We start from the raw sequence: 21,283 nt of genomic DNA, 5'->3' as shown, positions 1-21,283 counted from the left end.
AACACAATCATTAGATTAACTGTAGATAATGGTGTCTATTTTTACTTAAAATAATAAACATCTAAGTAGGTACCCTCACTTTAAAAAAAATGTAGTTTATTATTTACACGAAATATATCTTATAGGGAACGGAAGATATGGGTTAAAGAGTTAAATAAATAAATAACATAATTATATTTAAATTATTAATTTTTAACATTGTGTTCAGTAGTGTTAACATGTAAATTGATTTGATTTTTACGAAATCTCATAGATGGCGCTGTTACAAAATTAACATTATACAACTTACATTCTTTAAGCTATGTTTCTCTTCCCAAGTTACTTAAATGGCATAATTTTTATAGTGTCAATCTAGATATTGTCAAACAACATTTATATATGCGTCATTTGATTATTAATTTCCAATAGTTAACGTGTAAATTAACATTTAATAGATGGCGCTGTTTCTAATTTGTCTTTATACTACTAAATTCATTAAACTGTTTCTCTGCCCAAATTACGTAAATGACATAGTTTTTATTTTGTAAAGCTAGATAATAGCATGGCTTACTCGAAACCAACATTTAAACATGAGTCTTTAGATTGTACGCTGTCGTAATACACGGAATACGTAAGAAAAATAAAGGTTCACAGCTCCTCCCCCGTAGGTGATAGCTTGATAATATGTAGCCTATAGCCTCACCCGACCTGTTAGTAATATTCATGCAAAATTTGAAGTCAATCTATGCAGTACTTTTCGAGATTAGCTCGGACAAACATACAGACAAACAGACAAACAGACAAACAGACAAACAGACAAACAGACAAAAATTCTAAAAACTATGTTTTTGGCTTCTATATCGATTATAGATCACGGCCCAGGTATTCTTTTAAAAAAATATTCAATGTACAGTTTTGACTTTCCTACGATTTTATTATATGTATAGATTTAATAAAAGCAACAAAAATATTTCTTTTTTATAACAATAAATTTGCCAAGTTATTAAATTATGACTTAATAATTTAAATTAATTAAGCTATCCAATGAGCATGGGTTCCAATTTGCCAGCTTCGTACAAGGCTTTTACATCAGAACCTCCTCCAACACAATTGCCATTGATAAACACCTGAGGTACCTGAAGCAAATAAAATAATAATCATAAATGGCCATATTTAATATTAATCTCAATATTATCTATGTTCTATTTATTAGTTATAAATTCTTATCTAACAAATTTTATTGTATACAGTCATACAGATTAAGAATATTCTTGTATGTATAATATTTTTCATATAAAAATTATCTTTCAGCTTTCATACTCATGTCTCACGAGAAAACAATGCTGATGCCGTTCCTCTTGTGAATTCAATTATGGCCCTCAAAACTTCATTAAAAACAAAACAATCATTTATAATATATAACTAGCTGCTCCACGCGATTTCACCCCCGTGGCTCCACTCCTGTTGGTCGTAGCGTGATGATATATAGCATATAACCTTCCTCGATAAATGGGCTACCTACTAACACCGAAAGAATTTTTCAAATCGGACCAGTAGTTCCCGAGATTGCCGCGTTCAAACAAACAAACTCTACAGTTTTATAATATTAGTATAGATTATTATCTTACAATAATTAACAGTATACACTATTCATTTCCAGTTGATGAATAGCAAACTACAATGATCCAAGAAATATAATAGTAATTTTTCTCTTTCATTTAAATAAGTTGTTAATGTAATATTTATTACATATGACATAAGTTTTCTTATATTGGATAGTTTTCACAAAATCACATTAAATTGATAATTTATGATAATTGTATTATTTGATTATGCATTGCAATTGTATAAACATATAGATGAATGTAATGAAATCAAACATCCACAACACCGAGAATTCCTATACTTTTCCTTATTTTCTTCAGGTTAATATTTCACAAACATCCAATATGCCGATTTCTACATAATAATATATTATATTCCATAATTTATATATTTACATTTAAATAACACAATGATAATAAATTTAATTTCTTCCTATTCTTCACCAAATACATATTTACAATTTTTCCAGACCACATTTTTCACATCCTAGCAATAACCACATTTACATAGAAATTACAAATTTTTTTTATTATTATCTCTCTTAGTTATATTTACCTCTACATTGAGATTGAACTCATAGATAAAAACTTGTGGTTTACAAAATGAATATACTTATCATTACTATTATCAGCTGTTTATTTGGTTAAAAGTTTTGTGAAATGATTGCAGTTTCTACAGCTCTAAATGTAAATGTTCAAACACAAAAAGTATATTTAGTTTTAGTTGTGCTTAAAGTTATAACTTATATTCAAAACACAACAAATTCAATGGAGTTGAAGAAGGATTATATTTATGTTTTACTATTGCCAATTAGCTATTTGTTACTATACTATGTTTCTTTTAATCCTGCAGGAATATCAGTATAAAGGTAGATTATATAAAGGTAGATACTTCTTGTTACATCAGCAATCTGTCAGTGAAAGATCCATCAAAATCGGTTTTGAGGTTCCAATGTAGCAGGTACAAACAGACAAATATTGTAAAAAATGCTATTTTGGTATAAGTATCCATGTGAATTTAATAAAAAGCGGTTATTTTTATAGATGAAGTAATCAAGTGATGCAGGTTCATGATGTTCACTGTGTGGAATTGATTAATATTTTCTTCCTAGTCGCCACACTAAGGGTCAACTCACACCGAAAGAGCGGCGAAGGGCAGCGAAGCGGAGCGCAGTTTCCGTGTCATATGAATTTTTACTTTATTGTCATTACTATAAAACTTATTATCGCCTGAGAAACTCGAGCCCGCGATTCGTTCTTATGGAATAGGATTGATCTATTTTACAAATGTTCAATTTTTTGTTGAGACTCAATATATAAAAAAATACAATCAATATAATATAATTATCCACAAAGGATACTAAAGCTATATAAAGGCAACCAAATTAACTAGTGCTCGGAGGTAAGAGTTTAAAAAAATAATAATTTCCTATATTATATAATATAAGACTTTTTAAATAGAATAATAAGTAAGAAGATTCAGCAGATGCAGAAAGTAAATGAATTTGTTCAATTAATAGCGCACTCAAATCTGAGGAACAAAATTAATAACTTTTTAATGTTTGAGCACATATTTATGGTGATATAATAAAGATACAAACAATAGAAGTTCTGACTTTTGAGACCAGATGAAATTGCCTGGGTCAGTTAGTGTTCAATAGAAACCAAAATAGACTTAATATCGGCAAAGGCAATATGTAAACGAATATAATGCAAAGGTTATTTAAATTTAAAAAATGAAGCTATATGTGACAAAATATCATACCTCATGCTTATGTGACTAGGCATTAGGGTGGAGTGATAATGTATGAAAGAATTTTTTTTTTGTTTTTTTCAAATGGCATAGCGACAGAAAGGTGCCTTTTAATGAGTGAATTCAGCATACAAAATATGGTTTACGTGTCTTGATGTTTTGAGGTGCCCCAACCCAACTGAAAATTTGAAAAATATGATTTTTTAGCAAACTTTGATTTATTTTTTAATCACAGTATTTTTATGGCCTTCAAGTCTATTATATAACAAACTTCTTTGTGATACATTAAATAATAGCCTGATTAGTTGTTTTAACGTTTTTCATTGATGAAAATGATATTAAAGAGGAATGAAAATATCAGAAATAAGTAATTATTTAGTACTAGCTGCGCTTTGCGGTTTCACCCGCGTGGCTCCGCTCCTGTTAAGCTAAGCGTAATGATATACAGCCCAAAGCCTTCCTCGAGAAATTGGCTATCTAACACCGAAAGAATCTTTCAAATCGGACCAGAGGTTCTTGAGATTAGCGCGTTCAAACAAACAATATCTTCAGATTTATAATATTAGTATAGATTATAATATTAGTATAGGTAAAGCTGTTTTTTTTTCAAAATTAGGCATTGGCAGTCGTGATACTGATACTCTTGCCATTATGAAATCATTTTGTTAACTTTCTCAACAAACTGCACTTGAAGCTTCTGTCACCAATTTGATAATATGCCTTACGGCCTGTGTAAGGCATAGAAAATCTTTGATATTCTGAAACGTAGTCAAACCGCTTTTCACGATATCTTTTAAGGTTTTTTCAGATAAATTAGAAGTCTGAGGCTCAGTTTTCTCACACTCTTGCCACATAGTTAAGTCGGTATAATCTTTTGAGCAAGTATAAGAGAGTTAAAAAAAATGCATTTGCAACTTCAAATATCAAATAACCTTTGGTACTGAGTGACAAAATACTTCAGTTATCTTTTCTTGTTCTTTGTTGTTCGTTTGTCGGTTTTGATAAGGATTTAATAAGCGTCTATATTAATTTGTCATGGTGTGTCGAATAAGTTGTAGTTGTGGTTGTAGTACTCTGTTAAAGCTAATCGTGGGAAGCGATGCTTTTCGCGACACATCAAATATTTCCGTAGCTAATCTTTCGGATAAATCATGAATTTTGTTATTTTATCAGGTTTAAATTTATATCTTATAAATAAGTAATAGTTTCTTAGCATCAGTATAAGTTGGTAATTGAGACACTGGGTACTTCTCTAGCAAACAAAATGCAGGACAACATGTCGTTTGTCGTATTTTGACTTGCAAAATTTTACTGTAACAAAGCGAAATTATAGATAGAACTCACATCAAAAATATTAAATTATGATCTTATTTGTATTTACATGTAAAATGTAATTCAGAAATATTACTAACATTAGGGTTGTTTCCTTAACGGCACTGTTTAAAATCAATGTTTCCTACAATAAGAGTCGGCGCAAACGGGCCACCGACCAGAGCCACTGGTAGCCAGCGATAGCCACTTTTTTATATATTGAAATATTGTGTATTCTGTGTCTTCCCGTTGGCAACCAACGAGATAACACAGAATCTGATTTAGCGTTAATTTGTCAAAATTAAACTTTAATGATTTTCGACTAAATTTTTTGAATTTCTTAAAGTTCATGATGTTGGGGGCACCTCTAAATGTATCATCTGCAAAGTGTAATTTTGCATGTGTATTTATGAGTAATAATGACATCTTTCTACAGGTATGCCGAAACGAAAATGAAAAAAAAAATTTTTCACTCCACCCTACTAGGCATACTTATGTGATAATAAATTGAACTCAGATTACAACTAGTACTAGATAATATTCGACTGGTATGTAATATGTATTGTAAACATTGATTCAAAGTGTTATAGAAAAAGGTGTGATGTCATTCTCTTTGTGACTAATGTTGTAGATTACACCATATTTAAAAATATTTAGCAATGAATAATGGAAAAAAATATGAAATAAACATGTCGGAATTACATCAATTTTTATGTCAATATAAATATTATAAAGAGGAAAGGTTTGTATGTATGTATGTATGTATGGTTTTCACACATAAACTACTGAACCGATTATAATGAAATTTAGCACACATATAGAGGGTAACTTGGATTAACACATAGGATAGGTTTTATCCCGGAAATCACATAGGAATAGGAACTATGCGGGTTTTCCTTTGAAAACGTGGGTGAAAAGGGAATATTTTTCAATTGTAACTCTCAATAGACCCTTCCATTGGTACAGATAATATGATGTTATACAGACTATAATGTATTATGGAACTATAGTTTGTTGTATCATTTTATGGGTGGGAAAAAAGTTATTTTTATTTTATGATTTCAGATCAATTTTACAAGGATTCATGACAATTATACTTACTGTTCTGAAGCCAGTGATCTGTGACAATGTATCCTGGATTGCTGCTCCATCATCACGCTCATCCAGCTCGTACACTTTGATTGGTTGCTTTACCTTACTGAATACCTGAAAATTTATTACGATAATTGGTTAATAATAGGAACCGTGACCGAGATATCAGTCGATAATTGATGTACTTAATCAGTGATTATCTGCAATAGAAAACAAAGAATGCTTCATATGAAGTACTAAAACTTCATTGAATTGATTAAGGAAAATATAGAATATCAATTCACATAAACTGGTTAACAATACTATAATAGGCCTTCGTCTATCTAATGTTAATTTATAGAAAAACATTACCGATATATAAATGGACCTTGTACTTACATCTTTTGCTAGTTTACAATAAGGGCAGTAGGATTTTGAAAATACTACCACTTTATCTTGAGCAACAGCATTTTTTATAAATTGTTGAAGTTCGGCTGCCATTGTCGGATTACTAATAATTTTGCTGGAACGAGATCCCATTTAAAACTGAGTAGACAAGAAGTGGCAAACTATGACAGTGAATTGCTTATGAAGTTATGACATTGACGTTTACTTGTTTAGCTTTTGACAATGACATTGTAAATAAAGATATGAACACATTGTAGCATCCCAATGTTCTCTTATCCATGGTAGATAATAAAATTATTTATGATAATTTATAGTTTTAAATAAAAGCACTTAGGGCCGATTTTTCAATGCCCAGATAAACAGCTAGATAGACTTTATTCTTCAGTTAACAAAATATTCAATTTTTCAATAGACGAATAGGACTTATCTATCGAATAACTACGTTATTTGAGGAATAAATCTATCTGCTGCTCCAACGGCCAGATAGCGTGCTATTCGACGATTAGACGTTTGAGTTGACAACTGACGCGTCAAATTTGGGATATTTTCGTATGTAATAACATAGAGCGTAGAATTTTTACAATAAAGCCTCTTTCTATAAAATAATTATCAATTAAAATCATATTGAAATTAATGTTTTTGATAGTACCTACTGATGATCATGCCATTGAAAATTTGTCGGACGCTGCCTTTATGTCGTTTCCATCGTAAAATATATAAATTTTAACACAAATTTAATCAAAACTCTTTACTCAAATCAAAACAATAATCAACAATCATAGAACACAAGATAAACTTAAAATGCACTCCTGACGTGAGTCATAATGACGGTTGTTGACATATTGCAAGTTGACTCTATCCCGCTCTAACCTGACTAATTTAATATGGTTGTTTCGCCACTCTAAGCAGAGCTGCCAATATGGAAATATTTGGTCAGATAGTTATTCATCAAATAAATCACGATTGAAAAATAGGCGGGCCGTTATGAGTTAGATAAGCAATTGAATAAATCTATTCGAGGGGTAGTTATTAGACTGTTTATCTGGGCATTGAAAAATCGGCCCTTAGTAATAAAGAGCTATGACCCTTTTCTTTTTGAGGTGATGCAAGTTTTGGGCGAGCTTTTTTTTTTAAAGTGATCGCTCATTCTTCGGCTTTCAAAAAAAAACAATTGAATGTTAACAGTGTAGTTAGTAGTTTTTTCATAATTAATTGTTTTTGAATTTTATCAGTCATAGCTCAATAATCATCCATTTTTGACCCCTGCCCCTGGTTAACTGGACTTAATTTGTTGCAAATGACCTCTAGTATAACCCCTTTGAAGGATCACGTCGAATTTCCAGTCACCCTGTAAATTTATGTTATTTATTTTGGTATAAAATGACAGGCTGTTTATACACAAAATAGAAGGTGTATTAAGTAACTAGGTTAGTACTTTGTATTCATATTAATTAATAAGGCTATGTTTTAGGTTATTCAGTTATTCTGCAGATTATACTGACTAGCGGTGGGACGCAATTTATGTACCGTTTGTAATTACAGGAGCGCGAGACATATTACTCACAACATGTCGCTTGTCGGCTCGTTGCTTCTTTATCGTAATTAGGTACTGTAAATTACATGCATAATATTATAGTAAGAACAACCTTATAGCCTGTAGTGTGTGTTGTATTTAATTATTATTTTAGTTTTATTATGGGTCCGCGATATGAACGCAAAATCTATCCTGTAAAAGTACCTACCTGTTCAGTTTTGATAACAACCGGCTAACTATATTACTATAATACGTTATGATAAATTAATTTGAAATTAATTTAAATTGAAGTTAGGGATTGTTATCTGCTGCGTGAGTAGTTTTTTTTTAACTTTTGTTTGATCATCTGAGATTTGTGTTATAAACTTTTATTTAAAATATAGACATAGGTAGGTAGGTAATATGAAAAAAAAATATTGCTACTAGAAAAAAAATGGCGTTAACATGACGTTACGTTAAGTATTTTCTCTAAATTAAGGAGAGGACATTGACCACGAACCGCGTAGTTAAGTCAGTTTTATTTTTCGTTATAAAATGTTTACTACATATTGACCAATTTTTTGTGAGTACCATCATGTACCATCCATTTGAAAAGACGCCAACTGAACTTTTACTCTTGCAACTCATTTTTTCACACTCACTTAAATTACCTATGTTTTGGTCTAAGATCCGAATATAAGTCGAAATGCAACGGCGTGATAATAGAATGAGATCAATTTTATAATAAATTAGAGTATTAAAAATGTATTAAAAATGGGTTGACTGGGAAAATCCTGGACAGGATATTTTTATTAAATAGGTATTAAAAAATCTTTTATATTCATTTTTTATTAATTGCAGTTTCGAGTTAATAAAACAATTTTTTAATAAAACAGTGCTGACATTTTTTTTCATCATCCTATCAACTGAAAGTAACTGGTACCGACATACCTGTTTGTACCTGCCAACCTAGCCGTTGGTCCCGGTAAATATTAGAAAACGACTGCACATTCTGTAGGTTTCATACTTTAAGTCTATTATAATTTTTTTTTTATTATGTTGATACTGCAATTAATTGAAAAAAAAATGTTTTTTTTTTAAATGTTTTTAAAAAAAAAAGTTTTTTTTTTAATTCATTAAAAATGTCCTGTCCAGGATTTTCCCAGTCAACCCATTTTTTATACATTTTTTAATACACTAAATTTATTATAAAATTGGTCTCATTCCATTATCACGCCGTTGCATTTCGACTTATATTCGGATCTTAGACCATTAATTTGTATTAATTCCCTTTGTGTCAAAGTAATAATGACATCGATTACAGGGCCAACTAATTACCAGCTTAACAATATCTCAGAGGCAAAATGACTTCCGTGCTACCATGGTGCTACTGAACAAACAGCGAATGTTTTCAAATCATTTACAAGCACCTGCTCAGACAGTCTCTACATAACTATTATGAACATAAACTGAAGGTAACTATATATATAACCACATAACTGTAGTTGCAGTATCTGCTTGCTACATGCACCTGCCCGTTTTTGACATCGGAGTTTATTGCTGTATGCTTACATGATTTTTAATTAGTGGACAAGTGATTTAAATATGTAAATTTTTTAGGTATTTTCTTTATAGAGAGAAATGTGAAAGAAAGATACAGTATGGAAAATATCTTTAGGGTAGATATAGTGCATCATATCTATGTCTATCTATAGGTACTAATATTATAAAGAGGAAAAGTTTGTAATTATAGATATATGTATGGTTTTCACGCATAAACCTCTCGACCGATTTTGATGAAATTTGGCACAGACAATCTTTAGACCTTTTTAACGGATTTTAAACGCGATTTATTCATTCTATTATTTTCCCGACGTTTCGAACACTTTACAGCGAGCGTGGTCACGGGGAGACTGAGATGTTGTACGTCTTGATGGTCATTCAAAAATTGTTATTTGTGAACTACCTCCACCTATTCCTCCGTAGTTGGTATCTGGAGTATTTTTCCGGATGTTGGCAGTATTGGCTGATCGTGTCTTCTAGTCTTTTGGTACGTTTGACATGGGATTTTAAATTCTTAATAACAGGATCCCAGGTGTTAGAAAGTTTCAAACCATCTTCTCTATTGAAATTTGGATGTTTTTTAATTTCAATAGCCTCGCGCACAAGTCTTGGAAAAAATTTATTTTCTCTGGCAAGGATTTGTGGTTGGTCAAATCTTATGAAGTGGTTGTTGTCCAGTGTGTGTTCACATACCGCAGACTTCTTGTGACGCCGATGCTTGATATCCGCAATGTGCTCCTTCAGTCGGTTAGCAATGCTTCTTTTTGTTTGGCCGATGTATGAGAGACCACAGTCACAGTCTAACTTGTACACGCCTGCATCTTGTAGAGGAATATTACTTTTAATTGGTCTCAAGAATTGGTTTATCTTCTTATGCGGCTTATATATAGTTTTAATTGAAGCTCGTCTTAGGATTCTTCCAATTCTGTCAGTAACTCCCTTCACATATGGTAGGTAGGCCGGTTGTCTTTCAACTGTGTGTGGCTTCGTTCGACTCCTGTGATGCTGTGGAGGCGCCTGCAGCTTGTTGTTACGTAGTACTCGCTTGACATGCTGCAGTTCCCCGCTGAGGTGGGCAGCATCACAGAGGTGGCGGGCTCTCTGAAACAAAGATTTACCGACAGAAGCTAGTTGGCAAGGGTGGTGGTGAGATTCACCATTGAGGTACCTATCAGTATGAGTGACTTTCCTATACACTGTATGGTTGAGCATGCCATCCCGTCCCCTCATTATTAAAATGTCAAGAAAGGCTAGACGGTTGTTAGTTTCTAACTCCATAGTAAATTGGATGTTTTTATGTATGGAGTTAAGATGTTCTAAAAATGCAGGTATATGTTCAGTAGGGAGTATTGTGAAGGTGTCATCTACATAGCGTTTATACAGTCTCGGTTTGACTGGTGCTGTGGCCAAGGCTCTCTCCTCGAAGTCTTCCATAAAAATATCAGCGACAACGGGTGATACTGGAGAGCCCATGGCCACCCCATCAACCTGCATGTAAAATTCACCATTCCACAATAAATAGCCAGATGTTAGGCAATGTTCTAAGATCTCTGCATATTCTAATGGCATATTGTGTTCACCTAACCTTTTCTTAACAATATTGATGCAATCAGTCACCGGGAGATTAGTAAAAAGAGACTGCACATCAAAGCTAACCATAGTTTCATTGTTTGCGATATTTAGGTCTTTTAATATCTCAACAAAATGGTATGAGTCCTTAACATAAGCACTGGTGTTACCTCTGAGGGGAGCGAGCACCCTAGACATGTGTTGTGATAGTTTTTGAGTGGGTGTATCAATTTGACTCACAATAGGTCTTAATGGAGTATTAGTTTTGTGTATTTTAGGTAAGCCATACATCTTAGGAGGTTTCACGCAAGATGGAATAAGATACTTAGTGTCAAGATTTAATGTCGTTTTGTGTTTATTTATAAGGTCAGTTGTTTGTTTCATTACCTTATTTGTTGGGTCCTTGTCGACTTTTTTGTAGGTGTTTTCGTCCGACAGTATTTCCGACATTTTGTTGTTGTAATCTGACGTATCCATTATAACCGTTGCGTTTCCTTTGTCAGCTCGGAGTACTATTATATCTTCATTCTTTCGCAGGTGTTTTAAAGCGATAGACTCAGAGCGAGAGATGTTAGGTTTCGGCGGTTTGCAAGTGCGTAGTACACAAGATATGTCTTGCCGAATCGCCTCCGCGTCTTCTTTAAGAATGTTGTTTTTGAATAAAGTATCCTCCACATGACTTATTATTTCTTCGCAAGGTATTTTTTGCGGCGCAGGAGCAAAGTTTAAACCTCTATTCAGTACCTCAATAGTTTTGTTATCAAGAATTTGTTTTGACAGATTGACAACTGCTGTCACTTGAGGTTGACATTCAGTGACGTTTGGATACTCAGATGACATTGAGTTATTCTTCTTGGCCAGTAATTTTTCAAATTTTTGCTTTTGTTTATCCGTGCATGATTTGAATTTACTATGTGCACGATTATCTAAGATGTTCAAGCACAGCTGCCAATCTGTATCTAACATGAAATTCTTTAAGTTACTTGCTACATTTCGGATCTCAATGTTGAGCCTTTCAATATCCGATCGGTGTCCAGCAATTACTTTAGATAACAATTTTTGACTTGCCTTGTTTAGAATACTTGCGCTTCCAGCTATGTCCTTTTTCGGTGCTATTCGACAACAAACTGGGATGATATTATGTTCTCGACATTGCTTCATGAAATTCAGGGATGTCAAAAACCTCGAGCGCTTTGTCTTCAGTTCTTCTAAACGGCGAATTTTGTTAGCATTTTCCAGTCCGTACTGGTCTACATAGTATTTTCTAGGGTTTGATTTTACGCGAGTATTATACATTTAGAAATTAAAGACTTTTTAACGGATTTTAAACGCGATTTATTCATTCTATTATTTTCCCGACGTTTCGAACACTTTACAGCGAGCGTGGTCACGGGGAGACTGAGATGTTGTACGTCTTGATGGTCATTCAAAAATTGTTATTTGTGAACTACCTCCACCTATTCCTCCGTAGTTGGTATCTGGAGTATTTTTCCGGATGTTGGCAGTATTGGCTGATCGTGTCTTCTAGTCTTTTGGTACGTTTGACATGGGATTTTAAATTCTTAATAACAGGATCCCAGGTGTTAGAAAGTTTCAAACCATCTTCTCTATTGAAATTTGGATGTTTTTTAATTTCAATAGCCTCGCGCACAAGTCTTGGAAAAAATTTATTTTCTCTGGCAAGGATTTGTGGTTGGTCAAATCTTATGAAGTGGTTGTTGTCCAGCGTGTGTTCACATACCGCAGACTTCTTGTGACGCCGATGCTTGATATCCGCAATGTGCTCCTTCAGTCGGTTAGCAATGCTTCTTTTTGTTTGGCCGATGTATGAGAGACCACAGTCACAGTCTAACTTGTACACGCCTGCATCTTGTAGAGGAATATTACTTTTAATTGGTCTCAAGAATTGGTTTATCTTCTTATGCGGCTTATATATAGTTTTAATTGAAGCTCGTCTTAGGATTCTTCCAATTCTGTCAGTAACTCCCTTCACATATGGTAGGTAGGCCGGTTGTCTTTCAACTGTGTGTGGCTTCGTTCGACTCCTGTGATGCTGTGGAGGCGCCTGCAGCTTGTTGTTACGTAGTACTCGCTTGACATGCTGCAGTTCCCCGCTGAGGTGGGCAGCATCACAGAGGTGGCGGGCTCTCTGAAACAAAGATTTACCGACAGAAGCTAGTTGGCAAGGGTGGTGGTGAGATTCACCATTGAGGTACCTATCAGTATGAGTGACTTTCCTATACACTGTATGGTTGAGCATGCCATCCCGTCCCCTCATTATTAAAATGTCAAGAAAGGCTAGACGGTTGTTAGTTTCTAACTCCATAGTAAATTGGATGTTTTTATGTATGGAGTTAAGATGTTCTAAAAATGCAGGTATATGTTCAGTAGGGAGTATTGTGAAGGTGTCATCTACATAGCGTTTATACAGTCTCGGTTTGACTGGTGCTGTGGCCAAGGCTCTCTCCTCGAAGTCTTCCATAAAAATATCAGCGACAACGGGTGATACTGGAGAGCCCATGGCCACCCCATCAACCTGCATGTAAAATTCACCATTCCACAATAAATAGCCAGATGTTAGGCAATGTTCTAAGATCTCTGCATATTCTAATGGCATATTGTGTTCACCTAACCTTTTCTTAACAATATTGATGCAATCAGTCACCGGGAGATTAGTAAAAAGAGACTGCACATCAAAGCTAACCATAGTTTCATTGTTTGCGATATTTAGGTCTTTTAATATCTCAACAAAATGGTATGAGTCCTTAACATAAGCACTGGTGTTACCTCTGAGGGGAGCGAGCACCCTAGACATGTGTTGTGATAGTTTTTGAGTGGGTGTATCAATTTGACTCACAATAGGTCTTAATGGAGTATTAGTTTTGTGTATTTTAGGTAAGCCATACATCTTAGGAGGTTTCACGCAAGATGGAATAAGATACTTAGTGTCAAGATTTAATGTCGTTTTGTGTTTATTTATAAGGTCAGTTGTTTGTTTCATTACCTTATTTGTTGGGTCCTTGTCGACTTTTTTGTAGGTGTTTTCGTCCGACAGTATTTCCGACATTTTGTTGTTGTAATCTGACGTATCCATTATAACCGTTGCGTTTCCTTTGTCAGCTCGGAGTACTATTATATCTTCATTCTTTCGCAGGTGTTTTAAAGCGATAGACTCAGAGCGAGAGATGTTAGGTTTCGGCGGTTTGCAAGTGCGTAGTACACAAGATATGTCTTGCCGAATCGCCTCCGCGTCTTCTTTAAGAATGTTGTTTTTGAATAAAGTATCCTCCACATGACTTATTATTTCTTCGCAAGGTATTTTTTGCGGCGCAGGAGCAAAGTTTAAACCTCTATTCAGTACCTCAATAGTTTTGTTATCAAGAATTTGTTTTGACAGATTGACAACTGCTGTCACTTGAGGTTGACATTCAGTGACGTTTGGATACTCAGATGACATTGAGTTATTCTTCTTGGCCAGTAATTTTTCAAATTTTTGCTTTTGTTTATCCGTGCATGATTTGAATTTACTATGTGCACGATTATCTAAGATGTTCAAGCACAGCTGCCAATCTGTATCTAACATGAAATTCTTTAAGTTACTTGCTACATTTCGGATCTCAATGTTGAGCCTTTCAATATCCGATCGGTGTCCAGCAATTACTTTAGATAACAATTTTTGACTTGCCTTGTTTAGAATACTTGCGCTTCCAGCTATGTCCTTTTTCGGTGCTATTCGACAACAAACTGGGATGATATTATGTTCTCGACATTGCTTCATGAAATTCAGGGATGTCAAAAACCTCGAGCGCTTTGTCTTCAGTTCTTCTAAACGGCGAATTTTGTTAGCATTTTCCAGTCCGTACTGGTCTACATAGTATTTTCTAGGGTTTGATTTTACGCGAGTATTATACATTTAGAAATTAAAGACTTTTTAACGGATTTTAAACGCGATTTATTCATTCTATTATTTTCCCGACGTTTCGAACACTTTACAGCGAGCGTGGTCACGGGGAGACTGAGATGTTGTACGTCTTGATGGTCATTCAAAAATTGTTATTTGTGAACTACCTCCACCTATTCCTCCGTAGTTGGTATCTGGAGTATTTTTCCGGATGTTGGCAGTATTGGCTGATCGTGTCTTCTAGTCTTTTGGTACGTTTGACATGGGATTTTAAATTCTTAATAACAGGATCCCAGGTGTTAGAAAGTTTCAAACCATCTTCTCTATTGAAATTTGGATGTTTTTTAATTTCAATAGCCTCGCGCACAAGTCTTGGAAAAAATTTATTTTCTCTGGCAAGGATTTGTGGTTGGTCAAATCTTATGAAGTGGTTGTTGTCCAGTGTGTGTTCACATACCGCAGACTTCTTGTGACGCCGATGCTTGATATCCGCAATGTGCTCCTTCAGTCGGTTAGCAATGCTTCTTTTTGTTTGGCCGATGTATGAGAGACCACAGTCACAGTCTAACTTGTACACGCCTGCATCTTGTAGAGGAATATTACTTTTAATTGGTCTCAAGAATTGGTTTATCTTCTTATGCGGCTTATATATAGTTTTAATTGAAGCTCGTCTTAGGATTCTTCCAATTCTGTCAGTAACTCCCTTCACATATGGTAGGTAGGCCGGTTGTCTTTCAACTGTGTGTGGCTTCGTTCGACTCCTGTGATGCTGTGGAGGCGCCTGCAGCTTGTTGTTACGTAGTACTCGCTTGACATGCTGCAGTTCCCCGCTGAGGTGGGCAGCATCACAGAGGTGGCGGGCTCTCTGAAACAAAGATTTACCGACAGAAGCTAGTTGGCAAGGGTGGTGGTGAGATTCACCATTGAGGTACCTATCAGTATGAGTGACTTTCCTATACACTGTATGGTTGAGCATGCCATCCCGTCCCCTCATTATTAAAATGTCAAGAAAGGCTAGACGGTTGTTAGTTTCTAACTCCATAGTAAATTGGATGTTTTTATGTATGGAGTTAAGATGTTCTAAAAATGCAGGTATATGTTCAGTAGGGAGTATTGTGAAGGTGTCATCTACATAGCGTTTATACAGTCTCGGTTTGACTGGTGCTGTGGCCAAGGCTCTCTCCTCGAAGTCTTCCATAAAAATATCAGCGACAACGGGTGATACTGGAGAGCCCATGGCCACCCCATCAACCTGCATGTAAAATTCACCATTCCACAATAAATAGCCAGATGTTAGGCAATGTTCTAAGATCTCTGCATATTCTAATGGCATATTGTGTTCACCTAACCTTTTCTTAACAATATTGATGCAATCAGTCACCGGGAGATTAGTAAAAAGAGACTGCACATCAAAGCTAACCATAGTTTCATTGTTTGCGATATTTAGGTCTTTTAATATCTCAACAAAATGGTATGAGTCCTTAACATAAGCACTGGTGTTACCTCTGAGGGGAGCGAGCACCCTAGACATGTGTTGTGATAGTTTTTGAGTGGGTGTATCAATTTGACTCACAATAGGTCTTAATGGAGTATTAGTTTTGTGTATTTTAGGTAAGCCATACATCTTAGGAGGTTTCACGCAAGATGGAATAAGATACTTAGTGTCAAGATTTAATGTCGTTTTGTGTTTATTTATAAGGTCAGTTGTTTGTTTCATTACCTTATTTGTTGGGTCCTTGTCGACTTTTTTGTAGGTGTTTTCGTCCGACAGTATTTCCGACATTTTGTTGTTGTAATCTGACGTATCCATTATAACCGTTGCGTTTCCTTTGTCAGCTCGGAGTACTATTATATCTTCATTCTTTCGCAGGTGTTTTAAAGCGATAGACTCAGAGCGAGAGATGTTAGGTTTCGGCGGTTTGCAAGTGCGTAGTACACAAGATATGTCTTGCCGAATCGCCTCCGCGTCTTCTTTAAGAATGTTGTTTTTGAATAAAGTATCCTCCACATGACTTATTATTTCTTCGCAAGGTATTTTTTGCGGCGCAGGAGCAAAGTTTAAACCTCTATTCAGTACCTCAATAGTTTTGTTATCAAGAATTTGTTTTGACAGATTGACAACTGCTGTCACTTGAGGTTGACATTCAGTGACGTTTGGATACTCAGATGACATTGAGTTATTCTTCTTGGCCAGTAATTTTTCAAATTTTTGCTTTTGTTTATCCGTGCATGATTTGAATTTACTATGTGCACGATTATCTAAGATGTTCAAGCACAGCTGCCAATCTGTATCTAACATGAAATTCTTTAAGTTACTTGCTACATTTCGGATCTCAATGTTGAGCCTTTCAATATCCGATCGGTGTCCAGCAATTACTTTAGATAACAATTTTTGACTTGCCTTGTTTAGAATACTTGCGCTTCCAGCTATGTCCTTTTTCGGTGCTATTCGACAACAAACTGGGATGATATTATGTTCTCGACATTGCTTCATGAAATTCAGGGATGTCAAAAACCTCGAGCGCTTTGTCTTCAGTTCTTCTAAACGGCGAATTTTGTTAGCATTTTCCAGTCCGTACTGGTCTACATAGTATTTTCTAGGGTTTGATTTTACGCGAGTATTATACATTTAGAAATTAAAGACTTTTTAACGGATTTTAAACGCGATTTATTCATTCTATTATTTTCCCGACGTTTCGAACACTTTACAGCGAGCGTGGTCACGGGGAGACTGAGATGTTGTACGTCTTGATGGTCATTCAAAAATTGTTATTTGTGAACTACCTCCACCTATTCCTCCGTAGTTGGTATCTGGAGTATTTTTCCGGATGTTGGCAGTATTGGCTGATCGTGTCTTCTAGTCTTTTGGTACGTTTGACATGGGATTTTAAATTCTTAATAACAGGATCCCAGGTGTTAGAAAGTTTCAAACCATCTTCTCTATTGAAATTTGGATGTTTTTTAATTTCAATAGCCTCGCGCACAAGTCTTGGAAAAAATTTATTTTCTCTGGCAAGGATTTGTGGTTGGTCAAATCTTATGAAGTGGTTGTTGTCCAGCGTGTGTTCACATACCGCAGACTTCTTGTGACGCCGATGCTTGATATCCGCAATGTGCTCCTTCAGTCGGTTAGCAATGCTTCTTTTTGTTTGGCCGATGTATGAGAGACCACAGTCACAGTCTAACTTGTACACGCCTGCATCTTGTAGAGGAATATTACTTTTAATTGGTCTCAAGAATTGGTTTATCTTCTTATGCGGCTTATATATAGTTTTAATTGAAGCTCGTCTTAGGATTCTTCCAATTCTGTCAGTAACTCCCTTCACATATGGTAGGTAGGCCGGTTGTCTTTCAACTGTGTGTGGCTTCGTTCGACTCCTGTGATGCTGTGGAGGCGCCTGCAGCTTGTTGTTACGTAGTACTCGCTTGACATGCTGCAGTTCCCCGCTGAGGTGGGCAGCATCACAGAGGTGGCGGGCTCTCTGAAACAAAGATTTACCGACAGAAGCTAGTTGGCAAGGGTGGTGGTGAGATTCACCATTGAGGTACCTATCAGTATGAGTGACTTTCCTATACACTGTATGGTTGAGCATGCCATCCCGTCCCCTCATTATTAAAATGTCAAGAAAGGCTAGACGGTTGTTAGTTTCTAACTCCATAGTAAATTGGATGTTTTTATGTATGGAGTTAAGATGTTCTAAAAATGCAGGTATATGTTCAGTAGGGAGTATTGTGAAGGTGTCATCTACATAGCGTTTATACAGTCTCGGTTTGACTGGTGCTGTGGCCAAGGCTCTCTCCTCGAAGTCTTCCATAAAAATATCAGCGACAACGGGTGATACTGGAGAGCCCATGGCCACCCCATCAACCTGCATGTAAAATTCACCATTCCACAATAAATAGCCAGATGTTAGGCAATGTTCTAAGATCTCTGCATATTCTAATGGCATATTGTGTTCACCTAACCTTTTCTTAACAATATTGATGCAATCAGTCACCGGGAGATTAGTAAAAAGAGACTGCACATCAAAGCTAACCATAGTTTCATTGTTTGCGATATTTAGGTCTTTTAATATCTCAACAAAATGGTATGAGTCCTTAACATAAGCACTGGTGTTACCTCTGAGGGGAGCGAGCACCCTAGACATGTGTTGTGATAGTTTTTGAGTGGGTGTATCAATTTGACTCACAATAGGTCTTAATGGAGTATTAGTTTTGTGTATTTTAGGTAAGCCATACATCTTAGGAGGTTTCACGCAAGATGGAATAAGATACTTAGTGTCAAGATTTAATGTCGTTTTGTGTTTATTTATAAGGTCAGTTGTTTGTTTCATTACCTTATTTGTTGGGTCCTTGTCGACTTTTTTGTAGGTGTTTTCGTCCGACAGTATTTCCGACATTTTGTTGTTGTAATCTGACGTATCCATTATAACCGTTGCGTTTCCTTTGTCAGCTCGGAGTACTATTATATCTTCATTCTTTCGCAGGTGTTTTAAAGCGATAGACTCAGAGCGAGAGATGTTAGGTTTCGGCGGTTTGCAAGTGCGTAGTACACAAGATATGTCTTGCCGAATCGCCTCCGCGTCTTCTTTAAGAATGTTGTTTTTGAATAAAGTATCCTCCACATGACTTATTATTTCTTCGCAAGGTATTTTTTGCGGCGCAGGAGCAAAGTTTAAACCTCTATTCAGTACCTCAATAGTTTTGTTATCAAGAATTTGTTTTGACAGATTGACAACTGCTGTCACTTGAGGTTGACATTCAGTGACGTTTGGATACTCAGATGACATTGAGTTATTCTTCTTGGCCAGTAATTTTTCAAATTTTTGCTTTTGTTTATCCGTGCATGATTTGAATTTACTATGTGCACGATTATCTAAGACGCTCGCTGTAAAGTGTTCGAAACGTCGGGAAAATAATAGAATGAATAAATCGCGTTTAAAATCCGTTAAAAAGTCTTTAATTTCTAAATCTTTAGACCCTTAGAAAGAACATAGGCTTCCTTTTATTGCGAAATATGTATCGCGGGCGAAGCCGGAGCGGACCGCTTGTTGTCTATAAAGGTAAAAAACGATTAAAGGTAAAAATTGGGAAGGCTTTGAGACTAAACTGATTTCAAGGATGATTTTCAGCTTTTATTTTACTGCCTTTACCTTCATGCACAGAGTAGCTATAATTATTAAGCGCTACGTAGTTAATTAGGTAGGTATTTTATTTCATAAAAAGGATTTGTTTACGGAAGTAGAAGGAGCGAAAATGAAAATAACTTAAATACAATGCTGTGTGTACTTTTATGAATTTCATATCTATTTAATATAATTAACTAAGTACATTCCAATGAAATAAAAATCAATTTTTTTAGTAGGTTAAATCAATGTCGCGTATTGTTGGTAGGTAATAGCCGTAACAGAATATTTTTCACTATCGAAGAATTTATGAGCAATGCTTTGTTTTAACCAAAGATACAATACAACAAAAAATAACAATGGTTTTAATGAATTATGAAGTAAAGTTAGAAAATAATAATAAGAATATGATTGTGTCCAGAAGCTTTAGTGCCTTTTGATGAAACTATTATTTCAAGATAAAGTCATAGAATAGGTAGGTACATACTTTTGTCACGGTTTACAATTCTATTCAATTGTGTCACTAATGCACTGATTCATAAATTCATTTGTACTATACAAACTATAGCAAACACGATATTTAGAGCAGCTTTCGAATTTCCTCTGTCATGCCATTTAGGTAGCTTTTAAGTTTTCTGGATCGTCACAGAATTTTTTTGATAAATATTAAAAAAATAATTAATTAAAATAAAGATAAACTACCAGTCGGCCCTGGCTTCACCCGTGATATTTATATTATATAGCTTGTGGCTCTCAGGGATCATATACCTACATATATCCAAGGGTGAAAGAAAATTTGAAATCGATCTAGCATTTCCTGCAATTACAAACATTATCTAAAATACGATGCGTGTACGTGTAGCTTACGTTGGCTAGGGCATATTATGATTCAGGGTGGTCGGTGTCTTCTCGAATGCTATGGCACGTTATGCTAAGTGCAGTCGCTGATGCAAAGAGAGGCATCGGGAGACCCCTGCTCCGCTTCAAGGACTGTGTGAAACGAACGAGACATATCTTCTTTCAATATTGACTATAAACATTGGGAGAAATTCGCTAACAATCGATCAGAGTGGCGCAAACGGCGCAAAGCATGATTTAGACTTCAGAGTACTCGTAAACACTCTGTTTACGGAAACGTCACCAAGGCGACACTGAACCTGCTCCCGCAAACTTCCCTTGTCCGACCTGCGAAAAAATATGTCGATTGTATTGTTTGGACACCGAAAACATTGCTCAGGCATAGCACCATAAACCGTCTGTAGATGAAATATACGCATCAGCCAGCGACGACGAAAAATAAAAATATATATAGTTATAGGTATGGAATGTGATCTAAAAACCGAGTTCTCATCTTTGGACAATATCTGTAATCATAAAGATTATCATATTTTGGTGTACTAAAAATCACTATTCAAATATTATCATCCGACTGTCGGAAGATAAGGGGCTGATAACGATAATATTTGTGTACAATGATTAGGCATA

General features: G+C 35.3%; 5 protein-coding genes and 1 long non-coding RNA gene across 6 annotated transcripts; 1 reads left to right on the top strand and 5 right to left on the bottom strand.

Moving 5' to 3' along the window:
• Nucleotides 1-927: 927 nt before the first annotated feature.
• Nucleotides 928-6,299, bottom strand: LOC123698014 (glutaredoxin-C4-like). The gene is made up of 3 exons (XM_045644609.1): nt 6,118-6,299; nt 5,749-5,853; nt 928-1,115 (listed from the first exon to the last, which is right to left on the bottom strand). The coding sequence occupies exons 1-3, from the start codon at nt 6,256-6,258 to the stop codon at nt 1,017-1,019; spliced, it is 345 nt and encodes a 114-aa protein (XP_045500565.1). The 5' UTR covers nt 6,259-6,299; the 3' UTR covers nt 928-1,016.
• A 1,160-nt stretch (nt 6,300-7,459) lies between these two features.
• Nucleotides 7,460-9,098, top strand: LOC123698016. The gene is made up of 3 exons (XR_006752334.1): nt 7,460-7,553; nt 7,669-7,732; nt 8,964-9,098. It is a non-coding gene; the product is annotated as an uncharacterized LOC123698016 (long non-coding RNA).
• Nucleotides 9,099-9,480: 382 nt separating this feature from the next.
• On the bottom strand, nt 9,481-12,126 carry LOC123697978. The gene has a single exon (XM_045644554.1). The coding sequence runs from the start codon at nt 12,065-12,067 to the stop codon at nt 9,602-9,604; it is 2,466 nt and encodes an 821-aa protein (XP_045500510.1). The 5' UTR covers nt 12,068-12,126; the 3' UTR covers nt 9,481-9,601.
• LOC123697977 lies at nt 12,096-14,745 on the bottom strand. Its single transcript, XM_045644553.1, has one exon. It carries the CDS (start codon nt 14,682-14,684, stop codon nt 12,219-12,221), a length of 2,466 nt encoding a protein of 821 aa, XP_045500509.1. The 5' UTR covers nt 14,685-14,745; the 3' UTR covers nt 12,096-12,218.
• On the bottom strand, nt 14,714-17,360 carry LOC123697976. Its single transcript, XM_045644552.1, has one exon. It carries the CDS (start codon nt 17,299-17,301, stop codon nt 14,836-14,838), a length of 2,466 nt encoding a protein of 821 aa, XP_045500508.1. The 5' UTR covers nt 17,302-17,360; the 3' UTR covers nt 14,714-14,835.
• On the bottom strand, nt 17,331-19,548 carry LOC123697986. The gene has a single exon (XM_045644575.1). It carries the CDS (start codon nt 19,460-19,462, stop codon nt 17,453-17,455), a length of 2,010 nt encoding a protein of 669 aa, XP_045500531.1. The 5' UTR covers nt 19,463-19,548; the 3' UTR covers nt 17,331-17,452.
• Nucleotides 19,549-21,283: the final 1,735 nt, after the last annotated feature.

This window comes from Colias croceus, chromosome 15, assembly GCF_905220415.1.
Source record: "Colias croceus chromosome 15, ilColCroc2.1".
NCBI lineage: Eukaryota > Metazoa > Arthropoda > Insecta > Lepidoptera > Pieridae > Colias > Colias croceus.
The sequence above is the reverse complement of the archived record's forward strand: the minus strand, read 5'-3'. Positions and strand labels throughout refer to the sequence as shown.

What these genes read in the sequence shown, in the direction of transcription:
- LOC123698014 (XM_045644609.1), bottom strand. Translation starts at nt 6,258, where the DNA reads ATGGGATCTCGTTCCAGCAAAATTATTAGTAATCCGACAATGGCAGCC. An exon ending in ATTGTAAACTAGCAAAAGAT is followed by an intron (nt 5,854 to 6,117) that starts GTAAGTACAAGG and finishes ATAAATTTTCAG; the next exon opens with GTATTCAGTAAGGTAAAGCA. An exon ending in AGATCACTGGCTTCAGAACA is followed by an intron (nt 1,116 to 5,748) that starts GTAAGTATAATT and finishes TATTTGCTTCAG; the next exon opens with GTACCTCAGGTGTTTATCAA.
- LOC123697978 (XM_045644554.1), bottom strand. Translation starts at nt 12,067, where the DNA reads ATGTATAATACTCGCGTAAAATCAAACCCTAGAAAATACTATGTAGAC.
- LOC123697977 (XM_045644553.1), bottom strand. Translation starts at nt 14,684, where the DNA reads ATGTATAATACTCGCGTAAAATCAAACCCTAGAAAATACTATGTAGAC.
- LOC123697976 (XM_045644552.1), bottom strand. Translation starts at nt 17,301, where the DNA reads ATGTATAATACTCGCGTAAAATCAAACCCTAGAAAATACTATGTAGAC.
- LOC123697986 (XM_045644575.1), bottom strand. Translation starts at nt 19,462, where the DNA reads ATGTCATCTGAGTATCCAAACGTCACTGAATGTCAACCTCAAGTGACA.